At 36.8% G+C, this 23,769-nt stretch overlaps 1 protein-coding gene across 1 annotated transcript in view; it reads right to left on the bottom strand.

Annotated features, from left to right (window-relative positions):
- LOC308498560 (aldehyde oxidase 4-like) overlaps nucleotides 1-23,769 on the bottom strand; it is a gene marked incomplete at its 5' end in the record, with an annotated part of 96,312 nt that overhangs the window by 21,061 nt on the left and 51,482 nt on the right. The window contains 12 exon segments of the mRNA XM_081050782.1: nucleotides 525-752; nucleotides 6,713-6,904; nucleotides 7,089-7,175; nucleotides 7,485-7,572; nucleotides 8,818-8,951; nucleotides 11,253-11,377; nucleotides 16,476-16,572; nucleotides 19,439-19,561; nucleotides 20,123-20,237; nucleotides 20,546-20,715; nucleotides 21,428-21,520; nucleotides 23,274-23,436. Of these exon segments, the coding sequence (XP_080906908.1) occupies nucleotides 525-752; nucleotides 6,713-6,904; nucleotides 7,089-7,175; nucleotides 7,485-7,572; nucleotides 8,818-8,951; nucleotides 11,253-11,377; nucleotides 16,476-16,572; nucleotides 19,439-19,561; nucleotides 20,123-20,237; nucleotides 20,546-20,715; nucleotides 21,428-21,520; nucleotides 23,274-23,436 (1,615 nt within the window).

Genomic DNA, 23,769 nt, shown 5'->3' with positions numbered 1-23,769 from the left:
CCCACAAAAAACTGTTTAAGGTGAATCTAAACAGAAGGCACAACAGTCATGGAACCTCAACATGGTAACTCTGGATTTCTGTGTGAATGGGGAAGCTCTGCCTGTTCTCATGTGTTTTTGAAAGCTCTGTCTTCAAATGACCCTACTGCCATCATTAAGAAATTAGGAAAGTGAGAAAGGGATCCTCTTGCTTCCCCCTATTCTTTCATGAACTTGAAATTTGACCTCATACCTCAATACTCATGTTTGGAGCGCTGCCCAAGACCAGATCCCCTTGAGCTGGACTTTATCAGTTGATTGCTTTCTGAGGGCTCAGATAGTGCGTCACACCAGGTCTTCCTTGAGGATACCCATCGTCCCCAATTTCTTGCCTAAATCCACTTTGTTTCCTGCTATAGGAAACTGTCCTAGTTTCTTCTTTGTCCTGAGTGGGGACCATACGTAGTTGCTCATGATTGCCTTTTTCAGATAGCTAGTCGTGTGGAGAAGGGTTTTTGGTATAAAAACATTTCTACCAACCTCACCTGATTATAGTAGGTCTGGGGCATCCCAATGGTATATTTCATGGGGATCACGGAGAGCCCCTTTTTCTTCCAGTAATTCTTTTTGTTAAATTCCTCGGCGGCCTGTTTCCTAGCATAGAATGAAGATTTCTCCAGACATTCTTTCCAGCATCTTCGCAAGGGCTCTGGGTTAAACATCTCCTTAAAGGCTGTTTTACTAATTCTCTTATACATGTTTATTTCTCTAACCTGAAAGACAAGAAAATAAAAAGGATTTCAAAGATATATGCTTATTCTATATGGGAAGATGTGTTTTGTTATTCACCTGACATGAAGAAAGTCTTTCTGGAAAAAAAAAAAACCAGCTACTTAAATGGCTATAAATATGTAAATGCAAATGTAAATATATAAACAGAATGATAATAACAATAATCATAATGATAGAAGCTACTATTGAACACTTTCTGTGTTCTACACAGAAAGTGGATATAGGATATAGGCTATATCCTATATAGGATATAGGATATAGGCTAAGTGCATGATCTCAATGAAGTTTACAGTATTCCTGAAACATAGTAGGTACTATTAGGAGCCCTGTGACAAGATTTGTTAGTGGTGAGACAAAATTCTTCTGACTCAAACTTCTTTTACTCTTACGTAATGTTTCATTATTCTTAACTGTCCTCAAATTAGTTTCTCAAATCTGAACTACAGTAGAATGTTTACATAAATGGCTGTAATAATGCCACCTTCTCTATTCATGCCTTTGAGTGGTTTCACACTGTCTCTGGGATTGGCCATGTGACTTGCTTTAGCCAATGGAACAACACATAGGTAATACAGGCAAAGACTTGAAAAGTGCTTGTGAGATGTTATAAAAATGGCGGCGTGAGGTGAGCCTCTGGAAATATCCCCTGGAATTTACAACAAATTAAACAGAAATAACTCCACAAAGCTCTCCCTGTACAGCAGACAGGCAAGACAAAGAGGCTGACTACTGAATTCACCTAAAGGTGGGCAAATGGCACGTGCATGGGAGGAGGGAATGGAGAAGTGCAGAGATAGGGCCATGCGGGCCCAGGACGCAGACCTAGCTCAGTGCTGCAAGCTTGCTGCATCCCGGAACTACCGCAGCTGCAAGATAGGGCAGAACTGGGACTACTAGGTCTCCGATTATGACCCACAAGGAGGAGGGGGCAGTATATTACACAGCTGAACCCAATGCTCACAGCAGAGACATCAGAGCAAAGAATGAGGGAAGAAGGCTGAACATGATGGTTTAAGCCCTCACTGCTGAGCAGAGAAAAGAAGTCTTAGAACTGAGACTTAGCCTCACCCTCCCTTCCCTCCCAGAGTTCACCCTGCCCCCATTTGCCAATGCTAGAAGTGGAACAGTAGCAGTGTCAGATCAAAACTACAGAATATTTGCAGTTCTGAGAACTGTGGTCCGCAGCCCAACTATTTCCCACAAAGGGGAGGGAGCCATAGAAGCAGACTGGCTGGTGGTGGTCCCTGCCATTGCTCCGGGCTACCTCTCACAACCCACCCCGCCCTAGTCCCCAGCTATCTGAGTGGATCCCTGCAGGAGTAAAGAGAGCTGCTGAAACACACAGGCTCTGAACCTCATGTAGAAAGATCTTTGGAACTTTAGCATCTCTCTGCATCCCCACAGGGACACGGTGCCCTATGACCCAGGAGAACTGTTAACAGAGGAGAAGCCCGCCTTCCAGGGAATCCCACCATTGTGTTAGAAGCCAGAATAGTGCAGAGAAAACATAACACTACAGCCTGAGAGAGAATAAAAGACTGCAGTCAAAGAGAAAATAAAACATTCTACCAATACCTACTGGAAAACAAAATAAAGGCCTCTATCAACCTGTTGCAGAACTGACTCCTGTAGAAGTTTAGAAAGAGAAATAATAAATCATTAATAGCCATGAATAACCAAGGTCACAAGACAGCTCAGAAAGAAAATGAAAAGTCTCCAGAAAATGAACTTAAAGACATGGAAGTATATGACTTAAATGACAGAGAATTCAAGATTGTAGTTCTGAAAAAAACTCAACGAGATGCAAGAAAGCACAGACAGGCAGTTTAATGAACTCAGAAACACAATCGAAGAACAAAATGAACATTTTAGCAAAGAGATTGAAATTTTAAATAAAGAACCAAATAGAATTTCTGGAGATTAAGTACTCAGTAAAAGAAATGAAGAATGAAATAGCCAGTTTAGGTAGTAGAGTTAACCAGGAGAAGGAAAGAATCAGTGACATTGAAGATAGAAATCTAGAAATGACATGGATGAAAGAAGAAAGAGAGTTGAGACTTGAAAGAACTCTACAAGAACTTTCTGACCCCATCAGAAAGAGCAACATAAAAATAATGGGCATGCCAGAAGAAGAAGAAAGAGAGAAGGGAACAGAGACAAATAGTTGATGAGAACTTCCTAAACTCCTGGAAAGAACTGGATCCTCGAATCTAAGAAGCAAATAGAACACTTAATTACCTCAACCCCAACAGGCCTTCTCCAAGGCACATTGTATTAAAGGTGTCAAAAATCAAAGACAAAGAAAGAATCGTCAAGGCAGCCAGGGAAAAGAAGGCGGTAAACTATATGGGAAAGCACATTAGATTATCATCAGATTTTTCAGCAGAAACTCTACAAGCCAGCAAGGAGTGGATTCAAATATTTAAACTATTGAAAGAGAGAAATTATGAGCCAAGAATAACATATCCAGCAAACATATCCATTAGATACATAGGAGGAATAGAGTCCTTTGCAGACATACAGAAGCTGAGGGAATTTTCTAACACACAACCTGCACTACAAGAAATACTAAAGGAAGCTATTCGACCAGCATAAATAGGGATAATTTGTGACAACCAAAGCATAAAAGGGGGGAGAGTAAAGGCCTGAACTGGAATATGGGAATGGAGAAAGTAAGCTCGCTGAAGAAAATGGGATAAGCTAAATATGAAACTTCTTTTTACATAAACTTAAGGGTAACCACTCAAAAAAAATTCAGAACTGAAATATATAACGTAATAAAAAAAGAAACAGAGGGAAAAATCACAGAATACTACCACACAGAAATAATAGACAACAACAAGAAAGCAAAGAAACAATGGAAACACAGTCTTACCAGAAAACCAAAGACAGAATGACAGGAAATCCTCAGATATCAATAATCACCCTGAATAGAAATGGACTGAACTCACCAATAAAAAGGCACAGAGTAGCAGACTGGATAAAAAATCTAAACCCAACCACATGCTGCCTACAAGAGACACATCTCAGCTACAAGGACAAGCATAGACTCAAAGTGAAAGGGTGGAAATTGACACTCCAAGCAAATGGTATCCAGAGAAAATCACGTGTAGCTACACTGATATCAGATGAAACAGACTTCAGGATAAAAAAGGTAACAAGAGACAAACATGGACATTTCATAATGATAAAGGGGACTATACAATAAGAAGACATAACAGTCATCAATATTTATGCCCCCAATCAGGGAGCACCGAAAGATACCAAGCAACTACTAACAGAACTAAAGGGAGAAATTGACCAAAACACAATTATACTAGGGGACTTAAATACATCATTGACAGCTATGGATAGATCATCCAAACAGAAAATAAAGAAAGGTCATCCCTAAATGACACGTTAGATGAAATGTACATAATTGACAGTTCTTTTTCATTTTTTTATAATTGACATTTATAGAGCACTTTATCCTAGAACATCAGACTACACATTTTTTTCTAGTTTACACGGAACATTCTCAAGGATAGACCATTTATTGGGACATAAAACTAGCCTCAGCAAATTTAAAAGATTGAAATCATACCAAACGTATTCTCTGATCACAAGGCTTTGAAATTGGATATCCACTGCAAAACGAAAAGAGGAAAAAACACAAACATGAGGAGATTAAACAACATACTTATAAAGAACAAGCTTGTCAAAGAAGAAATAAGAGGAGAGATCAAAAGATATATAGAAACAAATGAGAATGAAAATACATCTACCGAAATTTTTGGGATGCAGCAAGACCAGTTTTAAGAGGGAAATTTATAAATCAACGTACGACTGTCCATTGCATTCCTATATACTAATAATAAAATCTCAGAAAAACAAATAAAAATAAATTCCTTTTGCAATTGCAACAAAAAGAATAGAATACCTTGGAATAAATTTAACTGAGGATGTGAAAGACCTATATGCTGAAAACTATGACATTTTTAAAAGAAATTGAAGAAGACACAAAGAAACGGAAAGACATTGCGTGCTCATGGATTGGAAGAATCAACATAGATAAAAATGGCCATATTACCCAAAGCAATATAAAGATTTAATGCAATTCCCATCAAAATCTCAATAGCATTTTTTAAAGAAACAGAAAAAAAAATCATCAGATTTGTAGGGAACCACAAAAGACCCTGAAGAGCCAAAGCAATCCTAAGAAAAAAGAACAATGCTGGAGGTATCACACTCCCTGACGTTAGCTTGTACTACAGTAATTTTAAACAATAATTAAACAATAATTAAAACAGCATGGTATTGGTAGAAAAACAGACACAGACCAATGGAATAGAATTGAAAAGTCAGAAAAAAACCACATGAATATGGACAGATAATTTTTGACAAAGAAGCCAAAAACATGCAATGGAGAAAAGACAGCTTCTTCAATAAATGGTGCTGCGAGAATTGGAAAGCCACGTGCAAAAGAATGAAACTGGACTACTTTCTGTCACCATGTATCAAAAGTAATTCAAAGTGGATCAAAATACTAAGCTTAAGATCTGAAACAATAAACTGCATAGAAGAAAACATAGGTACTAAACTTATGGACCTCAGGTTCAACGAACATTTTAAGAATTTGACTCCAAAGGCAAGGGAAGTAAAAGCTAAAATAAACGAATGGGGCTATATGAAACTTAAAAGCTTCTGCACAGCAAAAGAAACCATCGACAAAATAAAGAGGCAACCAACTGAATGGGAAAAGATGTTTGCAAACAACGCCTCTGATAAAGGGCTAATATCCAAAATATACAAGGAACTCATCCAACTCAACAACAACAAAAAACAAACAACCTAGTTGAAAAATAGGCAGAGGACCTGAAGAGACATTTCTCCAAAGAGGACATACAAATGGCAAATAGACATATGAAAAAATGCTCAACATCACTAATCATCAGAGAAATGCAAATAAAAACCACAATGAGATATCACCTCACCCCTGTTAGAATGGCTATCATCAACAAGACAAATAGTAACAAGTGTTGGAGAGGCTGTGGAGAAAAACGAACCCTCATACACTGTTGGTGGGAATGCAGATTGGTGCAGCTGCTTTGGAAAGCAGTGTGGAGATTTCTCAAAAAATTAAGAATTGAATTACCATATGACCCAGAAATCCCTCTCCTGGGTATCTACACAAAAAATCTGAAAACATTTATACATAAAGACACGTGTGCTCCAATATTCATTGCAGCTTTATTTACAGTGGCCAAGGCATGGAAACAACTGAAATGTCTTCCAATAGATGAATGGATAAAGAAGTTGTGGTATATATACACAATGGAATACTATTCAGTGGCAAGAAATGATGAAATAGTACCATTTATGACAACATGGATGGATCTTGAGATTATAATGCTAAGCCAAATAAGTCAGACAGAAAAAATAGAGAACCATATGATTTCTCTGATATGTGGTATACAAAACTGAAAACAATAAAAGAACAAGACAAACAAATGAAGAAACCAAAACTCATAGACATAGACAATAGTTTATGCGTTATAGGGGGTAGGAGGGGAGAAGAGCTCTAGAAAAGGGTAACGGGGTCTAATATATGTGATGGAAAGAGAACTGACTCTGGATGGTGAACACACAATGCAAGACATAGATAATGTTTTATACAATTGTACACTTGAAATCTATGTAACGTTACCAACAATTATCACCCAGACTGAAGAGCTACCCAGCAGCTAAATTGCAGAGTCGGAAGCAATACTATTTGTTGTTTTAATACACTAAGTTTTATAATTGACTAGTTACCCAGCAAAAGCTAACTGATAGATAGACAATATATTTTATTTCTTTAAATCTACTTAGAAGCTGATATAAGGCCATACGTAGGTACTCTGTGTATATTTGAACCAAATGATGTCAGAATTTTGTTAGGGGGCTCTGACTGATCACTTACCTCTTCAGGAGATAAGTTGCACTGAGATGCCACAGCAGTTATATAAGCTTCAACTACCACCGTACTCTGGGGAAAGCCAAATCCTCGGAAGGCAGTGTTGGATGGCAAATTTGTTTTGCAAGCCCTACCCCGGCACCGGAAATTAGGAATAGAATACGCATTTTCAGATCTCAGCACAATGAGCTCTATCACCTGAATTAAAGCAAAGAAAACAAAACTTCTTAGTTAGCAAATATTCAAAACCACATATTCTCATTTTATCTCTAACTTGACTCTTTCACAGAATCTATCTAATTTATAAGACAAATATTTCTGCAGATAAAGGGTGGCACATACAGCTAAGGATGACCCACAGAAAGTTGTATTTCTCATTTACCAACTCAGATTCATCAGGAGTGCATCCACCATTGACATAATATTCAACATCAGCAGATTTGATCACACCATTGTTCATGAATCCAACCTGAAAAGTGATATAACAAGTAAAACAATTTTTTAAACTGTCCTTTAAAAGCAGACCATGTTGTACACAAACACATCTGATCACAGTTGCCAATCCACACCCACACATGATCGATGTGACAGTCACCAGAGGAACACTGAAGATGGTGACTAAGTTGACCATGATTTCAACAGCAAGTTCTGATTAGTTTTAGGTAGCATCCAAATATCCCTTTCAATTGGTGTGGAATTTAGTAATTGTCTTTACTATTGGCTAGTTATCGCTGAAAAATGTTTTAGGCAGATTCCTGAAAATTTTGCTTTCACTCACTTTGTATTTTCCGAGGAGTGGGTGACGGCCAGCAGTTATCAGCATGTCATCCCCACGCTCTAGAATAAACCGGATTGGGCGGCCAGTCCTATAGGAAACAATTGTTAATATGCTGGATGCTTCAGAAAGTTGTAGAAACATAGAGATGATGAAAGGCGTCTGGAGATAATCTAGGTTAGTGGTTTTCAGTGGGGGCAGTAACATAACTTAAACCACGTAGTGGTTGCTGTGAGGGCATTAAAATGTAAAAACAAACAAACAAACAAACAAACACCTATTACTATTATCATTCTAGTTTAGTCATATCTGAGAATTTAATTATTGAAATGATACATTATTTGGTTATAAGTTACTTTTATTTCCTTTATACATTACATTAAGGCATTGGATGAATATTTTGCAATTATCTGTATCAGGTTATATTATTATCAATTTATCAATTCGGGTATTAAAGGGGGCATTAAATACTTGCCATAATGGGAAAGTTAAGGCTGAAAGGGTTGAAAGCCAATGCCCCATTCAGCTTAACCCCCCTGCATTCAGACTCCGCTTTCATAAAATGCCCATTAAAGGCTCCTCTGGCTTCTAAGGGAATGCTTCCAGTAACTACACGCCTGTACTTTAGGACAATCTTTTTTTTATCATTGGAAGTGCCACACAACTAAGATATTCACAGTTTTCTTTTTGCAGCTATAGACTGGGATAAGTTAAGTTTTTCCTGAACATACTTAATGAACTTTGGTATATAGAGGTTCACAAAAGTCGTGGCTATTCTTATGTCCGGTTATTACATCCGGATGATACAGAGACTAAGTAAACATTCCCAGGCACCAGCAGACCCTGGTCTATTTCATGAAAAAACATGTCTCTTGTAAGTTTGGAGCTTTGACCATCCCTCCACTCAGCCATCTCATGCTTGATTTATTTTAATGATTTAAAACAAACATTTTAAAGAGTGAAAGTCAATGCAGTTCACAAAAAAGTAATACATAGTTATGTATGTGCAATGAGTCAAAATTTACAGTGATTACATTCATTCCACACAGCTATCTTGTGAAACAGGTAGATATTATTTTCCCCACTTTACAGGTGAGTAAACTGAGGTGACTTGCCTAACGTGACCTCATGAACGAGTGGGGAGAGCAGGACTTGAACATAGGTCCTCTGGCTCCAGGTCCAATGTCATTTCACCCACATGCTAACCATACATACCCTTTGGAAATGAAAGGCTATGGCCTATGGAATGAAAGCTGGGTTGCAAGGCTGGAAGGGTGTGGATGGTATCTGCCCTGCTAGGACTTCTGATATCAATAGCTGTCGCTGCGACTCTTACTTGTTGGCGGCCACAGCAGTGATAGCAGCTAGCAATGCGGGCTTGCTTGATTTCCCCCCAAATGCTCCTCCAGCTCGTCTCATGTGGCAGGCGATTCTACTTCTTGGGACGTTTAGTGCTGTCGCCACAAATTCCTGCAAGAGGAAAGTCCCCGAAGCCACATAAGTGCAATTTAATAGTATATTTCTTCACTCATGTACTTCCCCTCTGTTTAACAAGAGAAATTCAGTAATTCAACAAATACAACATTACATTACAGAACGACGCAACCATCATCACAATCTAATTTTAGAACATTTTAAGCATCCTCAAAGAAATCTTAAATCTGTTAAACAGTCACTCCTAATCTCTCCCAACTTCAACTTCCCCAACACCCTCACTACTAGGAACCACTAATCTGCTTTCCGTGTCTATTCATTAGCCTGTTCTAAACATTTTATGTAAGTGAATAATACAATATGTGGTCTTTTGTGACTGGCTTCTTTCACTCAGCATTGTGTTTTCAAAGTTCACCTATGTTGTAGCATATAACAGTACTCCATCTTTAATGGCTGAATAATATTCCATTGTATAGCAATATCACTTTTTAAAAAATCCATTTATTAGTTGATGAACATTTGCATTGTTCCCAATTTTGGATATTGTGAACAGTGCTGCTATGAACACTTGTGTAGAAGTTTTTCTGTGGTCATATGTTTTCATTTCTCTTGGGTAGATAGATACCTAGTCAAGGGATTGCTGGGTTATGTGGTCACTCTATTTTTAACATCCTGAGAAAATGCCAAACTGTTTTCCAAAGTGACTGTGCCATTTTTCATCCCCATCACCAATGTATGGCAGTTCTAATTTCTCCACATCTTTGCCAACACTTGTTATTGTCTGTCCTTTGATTATATATTCTAGTGTACATGAAGTGGTATTTTTGTGATTTTGATTTGCATTTCCCTAGTAACTAATGATGCTGAACATCTTTTCATGTGCATATTAGTCATTCATAGACCGTTGGAGAAATGTCTATTCAAATCCTTTATTGGGCCTGGTTTTGATACTGCCTCAGGTTCCTGTGGGCTATGAGTACGCAGTGTCCTAGTACCCCTGGGAAATGCCTTCTGTCACGGAGCTGACTGATTGTACCCTAACAGGTATTCGTGGTAGACAGCAAGGATGACATTGACACATACACGTTATCCCTTTGGAGCCCAGAGCCAGATAGTGTCTACTAAAAGAGACCTCACAGGTGATATTTGTCACCTTCCTCAATTTACAGAAAAAGATATTGCTGCCCAGTGACTAGTAGAAGACCATGTAGCTGCTTGGGGACAAAGCCCATTATCTCCTCACTCCTTTGTCCACTTCAAAACTTGCAACTGTGGAGGCCGCAGCCAAATCCCAGAAACGCGTCAGTCCCCTACCCTTTCATTTTGCCTTGAGTGGCAGCAGGTAACTTCATCCTCCCATCGAACCTATCCACTGTCTTAGGACCGTAAGGTACCAACTCACTGTGCTCCACCAGGAAGCCCCCAGCTTTTCCCTTCAGTGATGCTGTCATTATGCCTCCTCCCAGGGTAATTGTTTAAGTACTCTCCTGTGTCTGGTACTCTTCTAGGACCTACAACTCCACATTTCAGAAGAAAGGAATGTCAGAGGATTTTCTTTACTTGCCTGGGGATGGCAATGCCTTACATCTCAACCACTGGAACAGGACTGTAACTCACATGCTACTATGCCGGGCTGAAATGTCTTGGAAATGCAATCACTTTACATATGCACAACCAATACATGAAAACATTCATATAGAGAAGCAACACAAATGAACCACAAAGAGAAATTTAAATATACGTGTACCACCAATACATGAATTGGTGTACCACCAATACAACATTCATACCGAAAAGCAATCCACGGGATATAGAGTACAGCATAGGGAACAGTCAATGAAACTGTAACAGCCATATATGATGTCAGAGAGGTAATAGATTGGAGGAGGAGGGTTATCACTTTGTGAGGGGTGTAAATATCTAGTGATTACATTGCTTTATACACCTGAAACTAATAAAAAAGAAAAGAAAGAAAGAAAAAGAAAAGCAATGCAGATGAATGAACCACAAAGGGAAATGTAAATGTAATACAATACTAAGGTTTTGACCTCCCCTGAGATTAAGTTTTACACTATCAATTGTTATAAGGGAACGATAAACTTTGCCCTGTATATTGGAAGGCAGCAAAAATTTCAGATCTCTTTGAAAGGTCTAGCTTCTTAGTGAAACATTTACCCCATTTTCTTCATTCTGGACTTTAGCTAATGTCAAGTGGGCAGCAAGTTTGAGGCGTGGGAGTGTGAGGAGTCCACAGGCCCCTAGAGCAGAATGCCTGGTTGTAAGGGCCTCACGTCACATAGTCACGTGGAGTCTCATTTTCCAAAAATACCTTGTTACCTGTACATGAGTTGGATACTGCATTCCAAGGTGTAACACCATTTCTTTATCTTCTGCTTTTGGGATAGCCAAGATAGTTTGCGTTTCCATGTAAAAATGTTCCTGTCCTTCCACATGGACCTCACCTGTAAAGCATAAACACAGGACAATGTTTAATTGAAAGTCCCAACTTGGGGGCTCTCGATGGTGTTTGGTTTATCAAAAGTGAGTTGCTTCAGAGAACTGAACTTTGTATCATTTCGTTAAACCACATTTTCTAATTAAGCATCACTGTGCCCGACCAGCTACATGGCCCTGGGTAATTCACTCCCCTTTTCCTGGCCTCAGTTTTCTCATCTGTCTAGTGGATTGTGAGATCTCCGGTGTGTTGGACTTGAGCGCAGAGATTAACCTGACCACTATCCAGGCTGTCATCTCCTTGCTCAGTGAATTTGGCCAAGTTATTAAACCCTCATTTCCTCATCTCTCAAATGGTGGGTAATAATAACATGTACCCCAATTAGGTGGCATTAGGATTACTGAATCACAGAAAGGATAAGTACCTTGCTAAAGGACACAAAGGTTTAAAATGGTGGAACTGTTCCCTACACTAAAACTATCCTATTCTTACTGTTTTATCTGAGATTTTTTTGCCTATTTAATATATTCTTATCATTTTGTAGGCTCTAACAAGAGAGGTATTTGGCCTTAATTTAAACATTTCAAAGGCAGTATTTTAACTTTAAAACTAGCCAAATAACTCCTGTGTTGTTAAAATACATGAATTGTTTTGCCATGGGTCAAAGGATTTCTTGAAACTATTTCTTGGGACAATAGAATATGAGCCATGCAAAAGCCCTCTAAAAAAAACAACTTCGCATGTATATACTGAATTTAATCTACACTCAAATTTATTTAACAATTACAATTTTTACAATATGCTGGGCAGTGCTCTGAGGCATAGCACTTTGCAGATAATGAATTCACTTAATCCCCATACCAACTTTATAAAGCAAGTATTACTACAAAACTGACATGGTAAAGTTATGTAAGCTAAGCTGTCCAATGCCACACAGCCAGTAAACAACAGAGCTGCAATTCAAACCCAGGCAACCTGAGTCCAGGATCCATGCTCTTAACTAAACTGTTTCTCTATGTTGGTATACTCTACCCAAACTCCAAATTTCCTTTGTATTTCAAATCTCCCACTTGTGCCAATATTTTGAATTCCCACAATGGTCAAAATCCTGAATGAGAAAGAGCTTGCACCTTGTCCCTCTGATGCCCTTAGGGTAAGTTTAAAAATTAAAAGAAAATACATCATTTTGGTTAAGAGCAAGGACCTTTGGGTCATCTAGTGCTGGGCTCCAGTCCTGGTTCTATTGCTAATTAGATATGAGACCTCAACCAATTACCAAACTTTTCTGAGCCTCAGTTTCCTCATCTGTAAAATAGAGCTACCAATATGTTTTTCTCAGAGTTGTTCTGCTTGCATGTTAAATAGTAAGCAGTAAATACTAAGAAGCTTAAAATAGGTTTAATAATACTCATTTCTCAGGGTTGATGTCAGGATTAAATAATAAAATACATATAAGAGACAGCATGGTGTCTGGCACAGTAAGTACTTGATAAATGTCATCTGATATTATTATTATTACTAACTAACCTTTAGTTTATAGGTTTTGTAAAATCTCATTTAGTTTTATAAAATCCATTATGAAGTAATGAAAGTTTGGCACAAGTAGTAGATACTGTGAAAACTCTGAGCATCTCTCATGACTTTCCTCGTTGTATCTAACTATTCTGAGTCAGTGAATACTTTTTATAATTGGAAGGCAGCCTACATTTTCTGCTTAAACAAAATGATGTTGGGAAACAAGTATTCTAAAGTATTTCTGATGTTTTGTAAAAGATAAAAGCTTATAGCACTTGCCATTCCAGTTATTTAGAAGTTGGTAATAGATCCTGTGAAATTCATTATTTTTCTCTTACCTAAGACCAGTAGTGATACTCTTAGTAGAGATAGCTGTGGTTCTCAACTCTGGCCACACCTTGAAATCACCCACCTAAGGAGCTTTAAAGAAAATACTAATACTCTGACCCTATACTACAAGGTTCTGATTTCATTGGGATCTGGATATTGGTATTTTAAAAAAATCATACTAACTAGGTCTAGCCTGTGCAGTAAGTCAAAACAAACAAACAAACAAACAAACATGTAATAGTATTAAGATTAGAAAAGATAAATAAACCTGTTATGATATGATTTGTACATACATACAGAAAATTCAAGATAATCTATAAGACTATTAAGTAGTAAGTAAATTCAGCAAAGTTCCTGGATATATGATAAATATACAAAAACTAATTGTGTTTTTATATGTCAGACACAAATCAGTAGAAAATTAAATAAAGATACCATTTATAATAGCATCAAAAACATCAAATACTAGGAATAAACATTAGGGAGCCTGTGCAAGGTCACTATAGTGAAAACTACAAATTTACTAAGAGGAATTAAAGTAAACCTAAGTAAAAGGCAGTATCTACCATGTTCATGGATTGGAACTTAATGTTGTTAAGATTTCAATTCTCTCAAATTGGTATTGTTTCAGTGCAATCCCCCTCAAAATCCCAGCAAATTATTATTAGTGGATATTAATGAACTGATTATCATCAGTTCATGTACACAGTTCATGTACACAGAAATGCCAAGAACCCATAATAATGAAAGTCATATTGAAGAAGACAGCAACAGGGCCTTACATTATCAGATTTCAAGAGTTACAGCAAGTAAGATCGTGTGATATTAGCACAAAGATAGATAAGCAAATGAATAGAATATAATAGAGAGTTCAGAAATAGAACAACATATATAATATGTAGACACCTGGAAAACAAGAAAAGCTGCATTGTAATTCAGTACGGGAAAAAACAGTCTTTAACAAATGGTACTAGGTCAACTGGATATTCACTTGAAAAAAATTGAAACTTGCCCCCTGTCTCACACTATACAGAGAAATTAATTTGAGATGTATCATAGATGTAAATGTCAAAGATAAACATTTTATCAAGCTTCTAGGAGAAACCATAGAAACCAATTTGCAGGCTGAGAAAAGATATGTGCAATACTCATAATCAACAAAGAATTCATATCAAAAACATAAAATGTTCTATAAATCCATAAGTAAATAAATTATTATATCACAAATTAAAATCAATAATATATAATTATAATTAATGATCATTTTAAATATAATTAATTAAAAACCAGACAATAGCCTTGAACAAACATTCACCAAAGAGCACATTAAAATGGCCAGTGTACATATGAAAAAGTTCCATCATTAGTCATTAAAGAAATTCAGTTAAATCCACAATGAGATACTACTATACACCCATCAATTACATAAAATTAAAAAGACTAACAATGACAACTGAAAAATGAAACTTTCACAATTTTTAATAGGAGTAAAATTGAAATGATTCTTTAAATGTTTGGCATTAACTTATAAAGGTAAACATATAAAAACACTATTATTTGACAATTCTCCTCCTGGGTATATTCCATTGGAAACGAGTGCCCATGTTCACCAAAAGACGTGTGTAATAGTATCGATGTAAAAACGTCCAAACTTATAGAGAATTTTTATGAGTTTTTTTAAGCCAAACTGACAACATTGCTGGGAAACAAGATCTTAAATGCTTCAGAGGGTAACATTTTTGTAGTTTCTTTTATACATTTGGAATTAAGAAGGGAACCTAAGGAAGATTACATGAAGGTGGAAAGATTGGATTACAGGATAGTTAACAGATTATGTATTTCTTTGAAGGTGGTTTGAAAAAAAAAAGGCATTTCAAAGGTGTATTTATCACTTTGTGAGGGGGTTATCATTTTGTGAGAAGTATAAACGATAAATGTCTAACTAGTACAGTGTTTTGTACACATGAAACTAAAAAAAAAAGGTGTATTAACCTAGATGCACAGAAACAATGGGCAGGGCTTGCTTAAAGCAAAGAGAAACACTTTTCTAAAGGAGTTACCGTATTGTGCCATGTATAATGCACTCCCATGTTTAACGTGCACCCACATTTTTGGCCCAAACTTTCATGGGAAAAAAATCTTTTGTTTTAATTTTTAATTCAAATTTTTATTTGTTTACATTGAGGCACTTGTTTTTTTTTGTATTATGAAGGAATTTTAGCATTTATTTTTTAACATATTATGGTACAAGAAATTTTATGTAACAAATAATTAAAAAATACAAGAACGAATACAAGGTACAAAAAATTTTATGTACTGGTATCAAATTTATGAATTTATGCATCATAGAAGGCCAAGAACTCTTTGTCATTGTGAGTTTGTCGTAAGTTCAACAAAACCGATTATCGTATTCCAGGGTATTATTTTGCATACGGATATCATATTGATTTCTAGAGTTACACTTTTAACTTATAAGCATAAAATAATTAAAAACATTTATATAGATACAGAATTAATACTACCCATGTATAATGTACATCCTTATTTTTCCCTCACAAATTTGGGCAAAAAAGTGCACATAATATACAGCAAAATACGGTATATGCCTGGGGTGTGACTACCCATCATGACCTGTGCAGGCAGGAATTTATCATCAGATCACCTTGCGAGATTACTATCAATTACATTTATTATGGCTCCCATTTTTCATCCACAGTAGTGTTTTAGAAACTTTATTCATAATAGTCCCAAGTTGAAACCAACACAAATGTCCATCAACAGAAGAACAAATTGCGTTATATTTATACAATGGAATACTTCTGGACAATGAAAAAACAAAAACAAAAAACTACTGATCTATGCAACAACATGGATGAATTTTTCCATACATAAAGCTGAATAAAAGAAGTAGGCACAAAAAAAGTTACACTCTAGCTTCCATTTATATGAAATTCAAAACAGGTAAAACTAATCTATATGACAAAAGTTAGAATAAGACCTTTTGGAAGGTTACTGACCTAAAGGGGGCACAAGGAAGCTTTCTGGGGTGCTGGGAATGTTCTTTATTTTGATGTGGATTTCTACCTATGTAAAATTTCATCAAGCTGTAACTTCTTATTTGTGCATTTTAAATTATGATTTAAAAGTCGCGCTAGAGTTGAGAAGTTCTGACTCAGAGTTTCAGTATTTCTCAAACCAATCGACTGAATTTAGAGTCTTCAACTTCAGAGGCTTCATTTTTATGGCCCAAGTCCACTTACCTTCAATGATTTGATCAACATGTTTAAAGGCTCGCTCTACATTTCCTTGCTCAATTTTTCTCTCAGTAGTAAGAAAGGAATTGTGCTCTAGGGCTTGCTGCAGGAGAAAAACAAACAAACAACACCAACCAAATAAAAAATGTTTTTATTTGTGTGTGTGTGTGTGTGTGTGTGTGTGTGTGTTTCCATTGTGATAAGCCAGTCATCTCCCATCAAACTCCCACACTCCTGCTCTATCAGACCTTTACCTACCAACACTATCTGAGCAATGTGGAGTCAGCAGAAATCAAGTTAAAATGGATTACAGGCACTGGTGACGGCTTAGTTTTTTTTGTTCAGGGTTCTGAGGAAAAGCTTAGGGGAGACGAGGATACGTAAAACATGGTCCTAGCCTCTAGACAGTTTGGTATTAAGGTGCCAACTTTGTGCTGAGGAGGCAGATGATAAAGAAAGGCCAAGAAAGAGGAGGCTGGTGGTGGTGGCCTTGTGTAGATGACCTATCTTATGTGCTAAATTAGATGGAATTAGGACAGTCAGAGAAGAGATGGCAAATGATTTGAAGTCAGGGAAACCTCATAAAACAATAGTTTCAGGTTGAAACCAAGCCGAGGGGCCAAAATGAGAACAAGGCCAGGCTGTCTCGGGAGAGGTTATTTTATTTGTTATTTATTTATTTATTTATTTATTTATTTATTTATTTATTTATTTATTTATTTATTATCAAGGAGAACTTGGATGAGCTTGAAAGCTGGATTGAGACTGAACTATGCAGAATCTTGAGTTCCATACTAAGAACCTTAACTAAGGGTACATTGCTGTTTAGGAAAAAGTGATCCGATGAACTTTTGTGGCTTAGAAAAGTTAATATGATAGGTAGATGTATTGAGATAAAGTACAAGAGCCTCTTTAAGTAGTTATTGTAGTAAATCTGGTAAGAAGGTGGTGAGGAGTGGGCTGGAGGGTGGAATGGGGTTGAAAGTGAGAATAGAATGGTGTTGGATGGGTACTAGATTTATGTGGGTGATCATTTCATATGTTATAAAAATATCTAATCACTATTTTGTACACCTGAAATTAATATGATATATCAACTATAATTGAAAAGTTAAAAAAAAATTTGAGCTCAAAAAAAAAGGGGGCATTTAAAGGATAACTGGGGAAGACTTGAACTTGGCAACTGTTGGAAAGAATAGGGGAGAATCAAAGAGGATGATAAAGACTGCATCCTGCTTGGCTGATTTCATATTGCTTATGCCTACATTAACAGTCTATCCCTCCATCACACATATTTATTGAGCACCTACTCTGGGTTTAGCACTTCACTAGGTCCTGGGGATATAAAGAACCATGGACATGTTCTTGACTTCATTTTTAACAAATAACAAACACAAAATTGACAGCTAATACTTACTGAATGTGTTCTACATCCTGGGTGCTGTTCAGTATTTTACTTGGATTCTCTCATTCAACCTCACAAAAACCTTTGGTTGTAGGTATTTTCTTTTTTTTTTATGAATTTTTTTTTTAATTTATTGGGGTGACAATTGTTAGTGAAATTACATAGATTTCAGGTGTACAATTCTGTATTTCATCATCTATAAATCCCACTGTGTGTTCACCCCAGAGTCAGTTCTCCTTCCATCACCATATATTTGATCCCCCTGATCTTCATCTCCCTTCCCCCAACCTCCTTCCCCTCTGGTAACCACTAAACTATTGTATGTGTCTATGAGTTTTTGTTTCTCATTTGTTTGTCTTGTTCTTTTGTTGTTTTTGGTTTATATACCACATATCAGTGAAATCATAGGGTTCTCTGCTTTTTCTGTCTGACTTATTTCGCTGAGCATTATACTCTCAAGATCCATCCATGTTGTCACAAATGTTCCTATATCATCTTTCCTTAACGCCGAATAGTATTCCATTGAGTATATATACCACAACTTCTTTATCCATTCATCTATGGAAGGACATTTTGGTTGTTAACATGTCTTGCCCACCGTAAACAGAGCTGCAATGAACATTGGAGCACACGTGTCTTTATGTATAAATGTTTTCACATTTTTGGGTAGATACCCAGGAGAGGGATTGCTGGGTCATATGATAATTCTATTCGTAATTTTTTGAGGAACCTCCACACTGCCTTCCATAACGGCTGCACCAGTCTGCATTACCACCAACGTGGATGAGGGTTCCTTTTTCTCCACAGCCTCCCCAACACTTGTTACTATTTGTCTTGTTGATGATAGCCATTCTAATAGGGGTGAGGTGATATCTCATTGTGGCTTTTATTTGCATTTCTCTGATGATTAGTGATGTTGAGCATTTTTCATATGTCTATTTGCTATTTGTATGTCCTCTTTGGAGAAATGTCTCTTCAGGTCCTCTGCCCATTTTTCAATTGGGTTGTTGTAGGTATTTTCATAGTTCTCATTTTACAGATAAGGAAGCTGAGGTATGAGGAATTTAAATAATTCATCACAGCTTTCAGTGCTATTATTAGCCTATTAAGTGGCAGAATCAGAATATGAATCTGAGTATTCTATCTCCAGAGCTTGTGCTTAAGCAGGAAGTGGGCAGGGAGACAGAGGACTCAAGCTGTGATTCGGTAAACATTAAACTATTCTGAGTTTCACAGTGTTCTGGATTTTTCTCACTGACGAGTTTTGTATTGAGGCCATAAGGACCTTCCTCTAGTGTCGCTTATCTAGATTCTCAGGCCATTCCTTGGCAAGAGGCCATGCAAGGAGAAATGGACACAGGAAAGAAAGGGGGCTCCAGGCAGGGAAATTCTCAGTATTATGTCTCAAGGTGCAGATTGCTAGAGCCTTGTCTCTAAAACTACAGATAACACTTAAGAAAGTATAGATGAAGCCCAAATTATACTATTTTGTGACTCCATGGGCCAAACCTGCCAAAAGTACATCACCCTAGTCATCTTAGAATACCCAGAGCGGCCTGAATACCTCTATTGTGATAATCCTCGGTTCTATGTCTTCATAAGTGATCTTCACTTGTTTAGCGGCCTCTTTCGCATGATCATGGGTATCAGCAGCTACGGTGCAGACTATCTGACCCACACAAATGACCTGCAGAAAAGCCGCACGAAATTAGCTACCACATAAATGAATCACAAAAAAGATTTACTGTTCTCAAATTCTTACCTTTACCCACTGGTTCTTGTGACCAAAAGGAAGATTATTTTCTACCTATGAGGATAAATTGAGTGGGACTTAGGGGGTACAGAAATGGGATGCAGTACTTAATTATCTGGCCTATGATTGTCTTCAGCCACATTTCTTACCATTTCCCACATTTCACAGAGTAATTCAGTCATCCTGAAATTCCTGAAATTCTGCTGGTTCTTTTAATGTCCTATGCTCTATATTGCTTCTATGACTTTTATGAGTTTTTAGAAGCCTCCCTTGAGAGGGCTTATAGCTTTTATCAGTATCTCAACAGGGTCCACAATTCAAGAGAGATTTTAGGCATCACTGAGGTGGCGTCATTGGTTCTCTGCAAGTCTTTGTGATGTAAAAATGAATCTATGGATGTTTAACAATAGATTAACAATTTATAACCAACACCAATAATTGTTTTGGCATTTCCAGCAAAGTATTTGAATAATAAGCCACACACCAATCACACACCTCATTTTGTGCATAGAGAATCTCTTCCTGAGGGTTATTATCTCCCGGAACATCTTCTGCTGTTATCACATCAACAACACCTGGAAGTGCGAGCGCTTCTGAAACATCAATTAATCTAGGAGGGAAAATTTAAAAGTACACAATAAAGTTGCAGGGGTAAGTTCTGGGTACAATAGCAATGATTTCTCAAGCACAGGGAAAAACGACGAAGGACCTCATAACTAAATCGGGCAATATTCTATGTTGGTGTTCTGACACTTGGCTATAGGTTCTTTCGTAACTATCCTTAAAAAAGGACTGATTCCCATCCAAAAGAGGAAATGAATAATCTTAATTGACTTCATTATATAATAATCTCTCAATTTGAATATGAAATTGTTAATGCAGTTCAGTAATGTATAAGAACATCTTTTATTTCCTTACATGATTTTTGCATGAGCTCTGGTGCTGGTGACTGGAGCCAGGAAGAGTTCTTGGGCGATGGGGGGCATGTCATCTATATACACAGCTTCCCCTGTAGCGTGTTTAATGGCTGACTGGTGCATGACTGGGTGGCCAACAGGATCTTGTGGGGGTTGGCGGGGATCCACACACTGTTAATGAACAAAGCACATTATTTTACTGCCAGACATTCTCAGGCACTGGGAATTGGGTCTGATATATCTGGTTTACTCACAAATCAAGGAAAACTAGAGGCAATTGGGTATCCGTACCCATGAGTCAAAGTTAAAAATATTCATTGAGTATTATTACGGTAAAGAATATATGCCAGTTATAGCACTGCCTCCCTCCGCCCCAATGAAGAAAAGAGAAGACATTATTTCTGTCCTCAAGATTCTACAACCTTGTTTACGAATCAAAACACACACAAACACACATTACAATAATGTGATCAAATTTATAAAGCAATAAAGACTCATTTGCACAGCCAATATGGTACAAGGAAAATACAAGTTTCTTGGTAGATTCGAGGTGGCTGTAATAAAGTAGGGAAGGCTTTCCAGAAGCAGTAAATGTTGAGCGAGGTTTTAACGTTAAGGACATTAGCCAAGAAAAGGAGGAAATTTTAAGCTACAAAACTGAAAACAGTGAAAAAAGGGAGATTCAAAATTGAATTTCTTGTGTAGTCTTGGGTAAAAGCATAGAAGCTAAACCAAACAAGTCATGTGTGGGTGACAATGGCTTTAGCAGACTTTATCTTTACAAGCAATGCAAAATATAGCAGTTGACAGGAGGGAGATACATTCATAACGCATATATCCGAATGAATAAACAGATTAAAAAACAAAAACTCTCCCCACCAACCTGGAACATCTGAATTCCTTGGGGTGTTTCTATGGGGAAATCTTCCAGGGCGCTCATGAACTTTTCTGGGATATCAGGAAATTTCTGGGGATCCTGAAAATATTATTTCACATTTAATTTTACAATCTGAGTGACTAGCTTGGAAAAACATATGTAGAAATACGATTACCCAATTTGTTCTCCCAGATATTAGATGTCAGTTCTGTTGGGAAAAAGCACTGAGCTTCAAGTTCCCTTGACTAGTAGCAGTTGTTTGAAGAATAACTACGTCTACTTATGTATAGAGAAAAGTGAATGTGATTTCCAGGAAGTGGAGACTTCCCTTCACAGCAAGGTCTCCTTTTGAATGAATGGAAATATGTACACTTCTAAATGGGCTCTGTGCTTACAAATCCAGACCAATCTTTTGGGCATGTATCTCAAGAACGATTGAAGGAATTGTGAGTCATCTACCAGGATTTCCAATTACAGGTTATTTGTAATTGATAGTGAAGAAACTAGAATTAACCTAAATATCCAACAACAGGGAAATGGCAAAACAAGATATAGTATATCCACAAGCTACAATATTCTGCAGGCACTAAAAATAATGTAGTTATTGGCATTGAAAAATGCTCATGAAATACAGTTAAGTGAAAAAAATGGATTACAAAACTTTGTGTACAGTATGATCCTATTTTTTATCTAAAAAATATAAATGTATTCAAATGTTAATAGTAGGATTACTGCATTAGAGTTGAGTTTTTAAAATTTTGCTTCTCTGTATTTTGAATTCTTCTATAATGATAGTATACATAACATAATAGAATATGTAATATGTGAAAGAATATATGATAAGGTGTAAAGTAAAAAACATTTAATAGATTATGTATCTTAGATCTACACTAACTATATATTAATATACTGAAAATGTTATGTAATATATAATGGAGTAAATAATAAAATAGAATACGATAATACTAACAATAAATAATGTTAATAAGGTAATAAAAAAGGACTGGTTGAACTAAGAGAGTAACGCTCTCAGCCATAAAAGAAATGTGGTATAGTCATTGTCTGCTATTTTTGAGACAACTCAGGATTTATCAAGGGGACACTCAAAGTCATGGACCGTATTTTGAGAAACACTGCTGTGGAAGTCATTTAAAACTAGACTATTTAAGAAAGAAATAGTTAACAAAAAACCAGAAACAATCTAAATGTCTAACAATGAGGAGTAGATCAAATAATAGTATATCTTTCCATAAACATGCCACACAATCATTATGTCATGAGGTCACTGAAGACACTGAAAGATGTTTGTTACTAAGTGAAATAAGGAAACTATACTAAACAGTTCTATAGACGTATACGTGTGACAAATATACATACACATTCATAAAGAAGGGTTTAGAAGGATACAAACCAAAGTACTAATAGTGACTAACTATGCTGATGGGATTACAAATGCTTTTCTGTTCCTTTTTGGCTTATTCACATTTTCTAAATATTAAAGAAGGTATTATATTAACAAGAAAATTTTCTTTAAAATAGGAAAAACATGTTATATTTTACTTATTGAAGGATTTTTTGCAACTATAGGTCAATTTTATATTGCATATTAGTATTTGTCACACAAATTATAGGGCAAATGGAATAACAAGGCCGTCCCCTTCTCAGCCCAGGAATGAAGGAAAAGGGCAAAGGAAGGAGAGGAACAAAGAAGGGCCAGGAGGAAGCTGCTGGAGCACCACACTGAGGGCTCCTTCCCTGGGACCCTTGATGTATTATCAAAACCAAGCAACTCTTTCATGTGCAGGCTCACACGCTGAATATCAACGCACCCAGAGACAGAGAAGTCATTTACCATTTTATTCAGTCCTCGCCTCACTTTGAGGTAGAATTTGAAGAGTAAGCTGATGATGAGGGTTCGCCTATATTCTACCATGCCACCCTCAGCTGCTGGTGGAATGTAAATCTCATCCAGGACCAATCGGCATGCATCGCTCAGCATTTGGTCATCCCATTGTCTAGTAGAAAAGAATGTGAACATTTCACAGAAGAGGCAAAGACAGACTAAAGGGACAGGGCAAGGGAAGACGGAGAGCCATCTGTAGCCATCTTTGAAGTCCACACAAAATAACCTCAAGTATTTCACTGGCTTTCTTTAGAATCTGATAATTATGAAATTATCCATACTAAGTCCTCCTTTATTATTATTTAAAATCTTTTTATTATTTTTACTTTTTCATTGACATATAATTGGCATGTAACATATTAATTTCAGGTGTACAATATAATGATCCAATATTTGAATACTATACTGGGAAATGATCACCACAATAAGTCTAGTTAACATGCAT

The sequence above is a fragment of the Rhinolophus hipposideros genome, assembly GCF_964194185.1.
Source record: "Rhinolophus hipposideros genome assembly, chromosome: 6".
NCBI classification, from domain to species: Eukaryota; Metazoa; Chordata; class Mammalia; order Chiroptera; family Rhinolophidae; genus Rhinolophus; species Rhinolophus hipposideros.
Note: the sequence above shows the minus strand (reverse complement) of the source record. Positions and strands in the feature narration are given on the sequence as shown.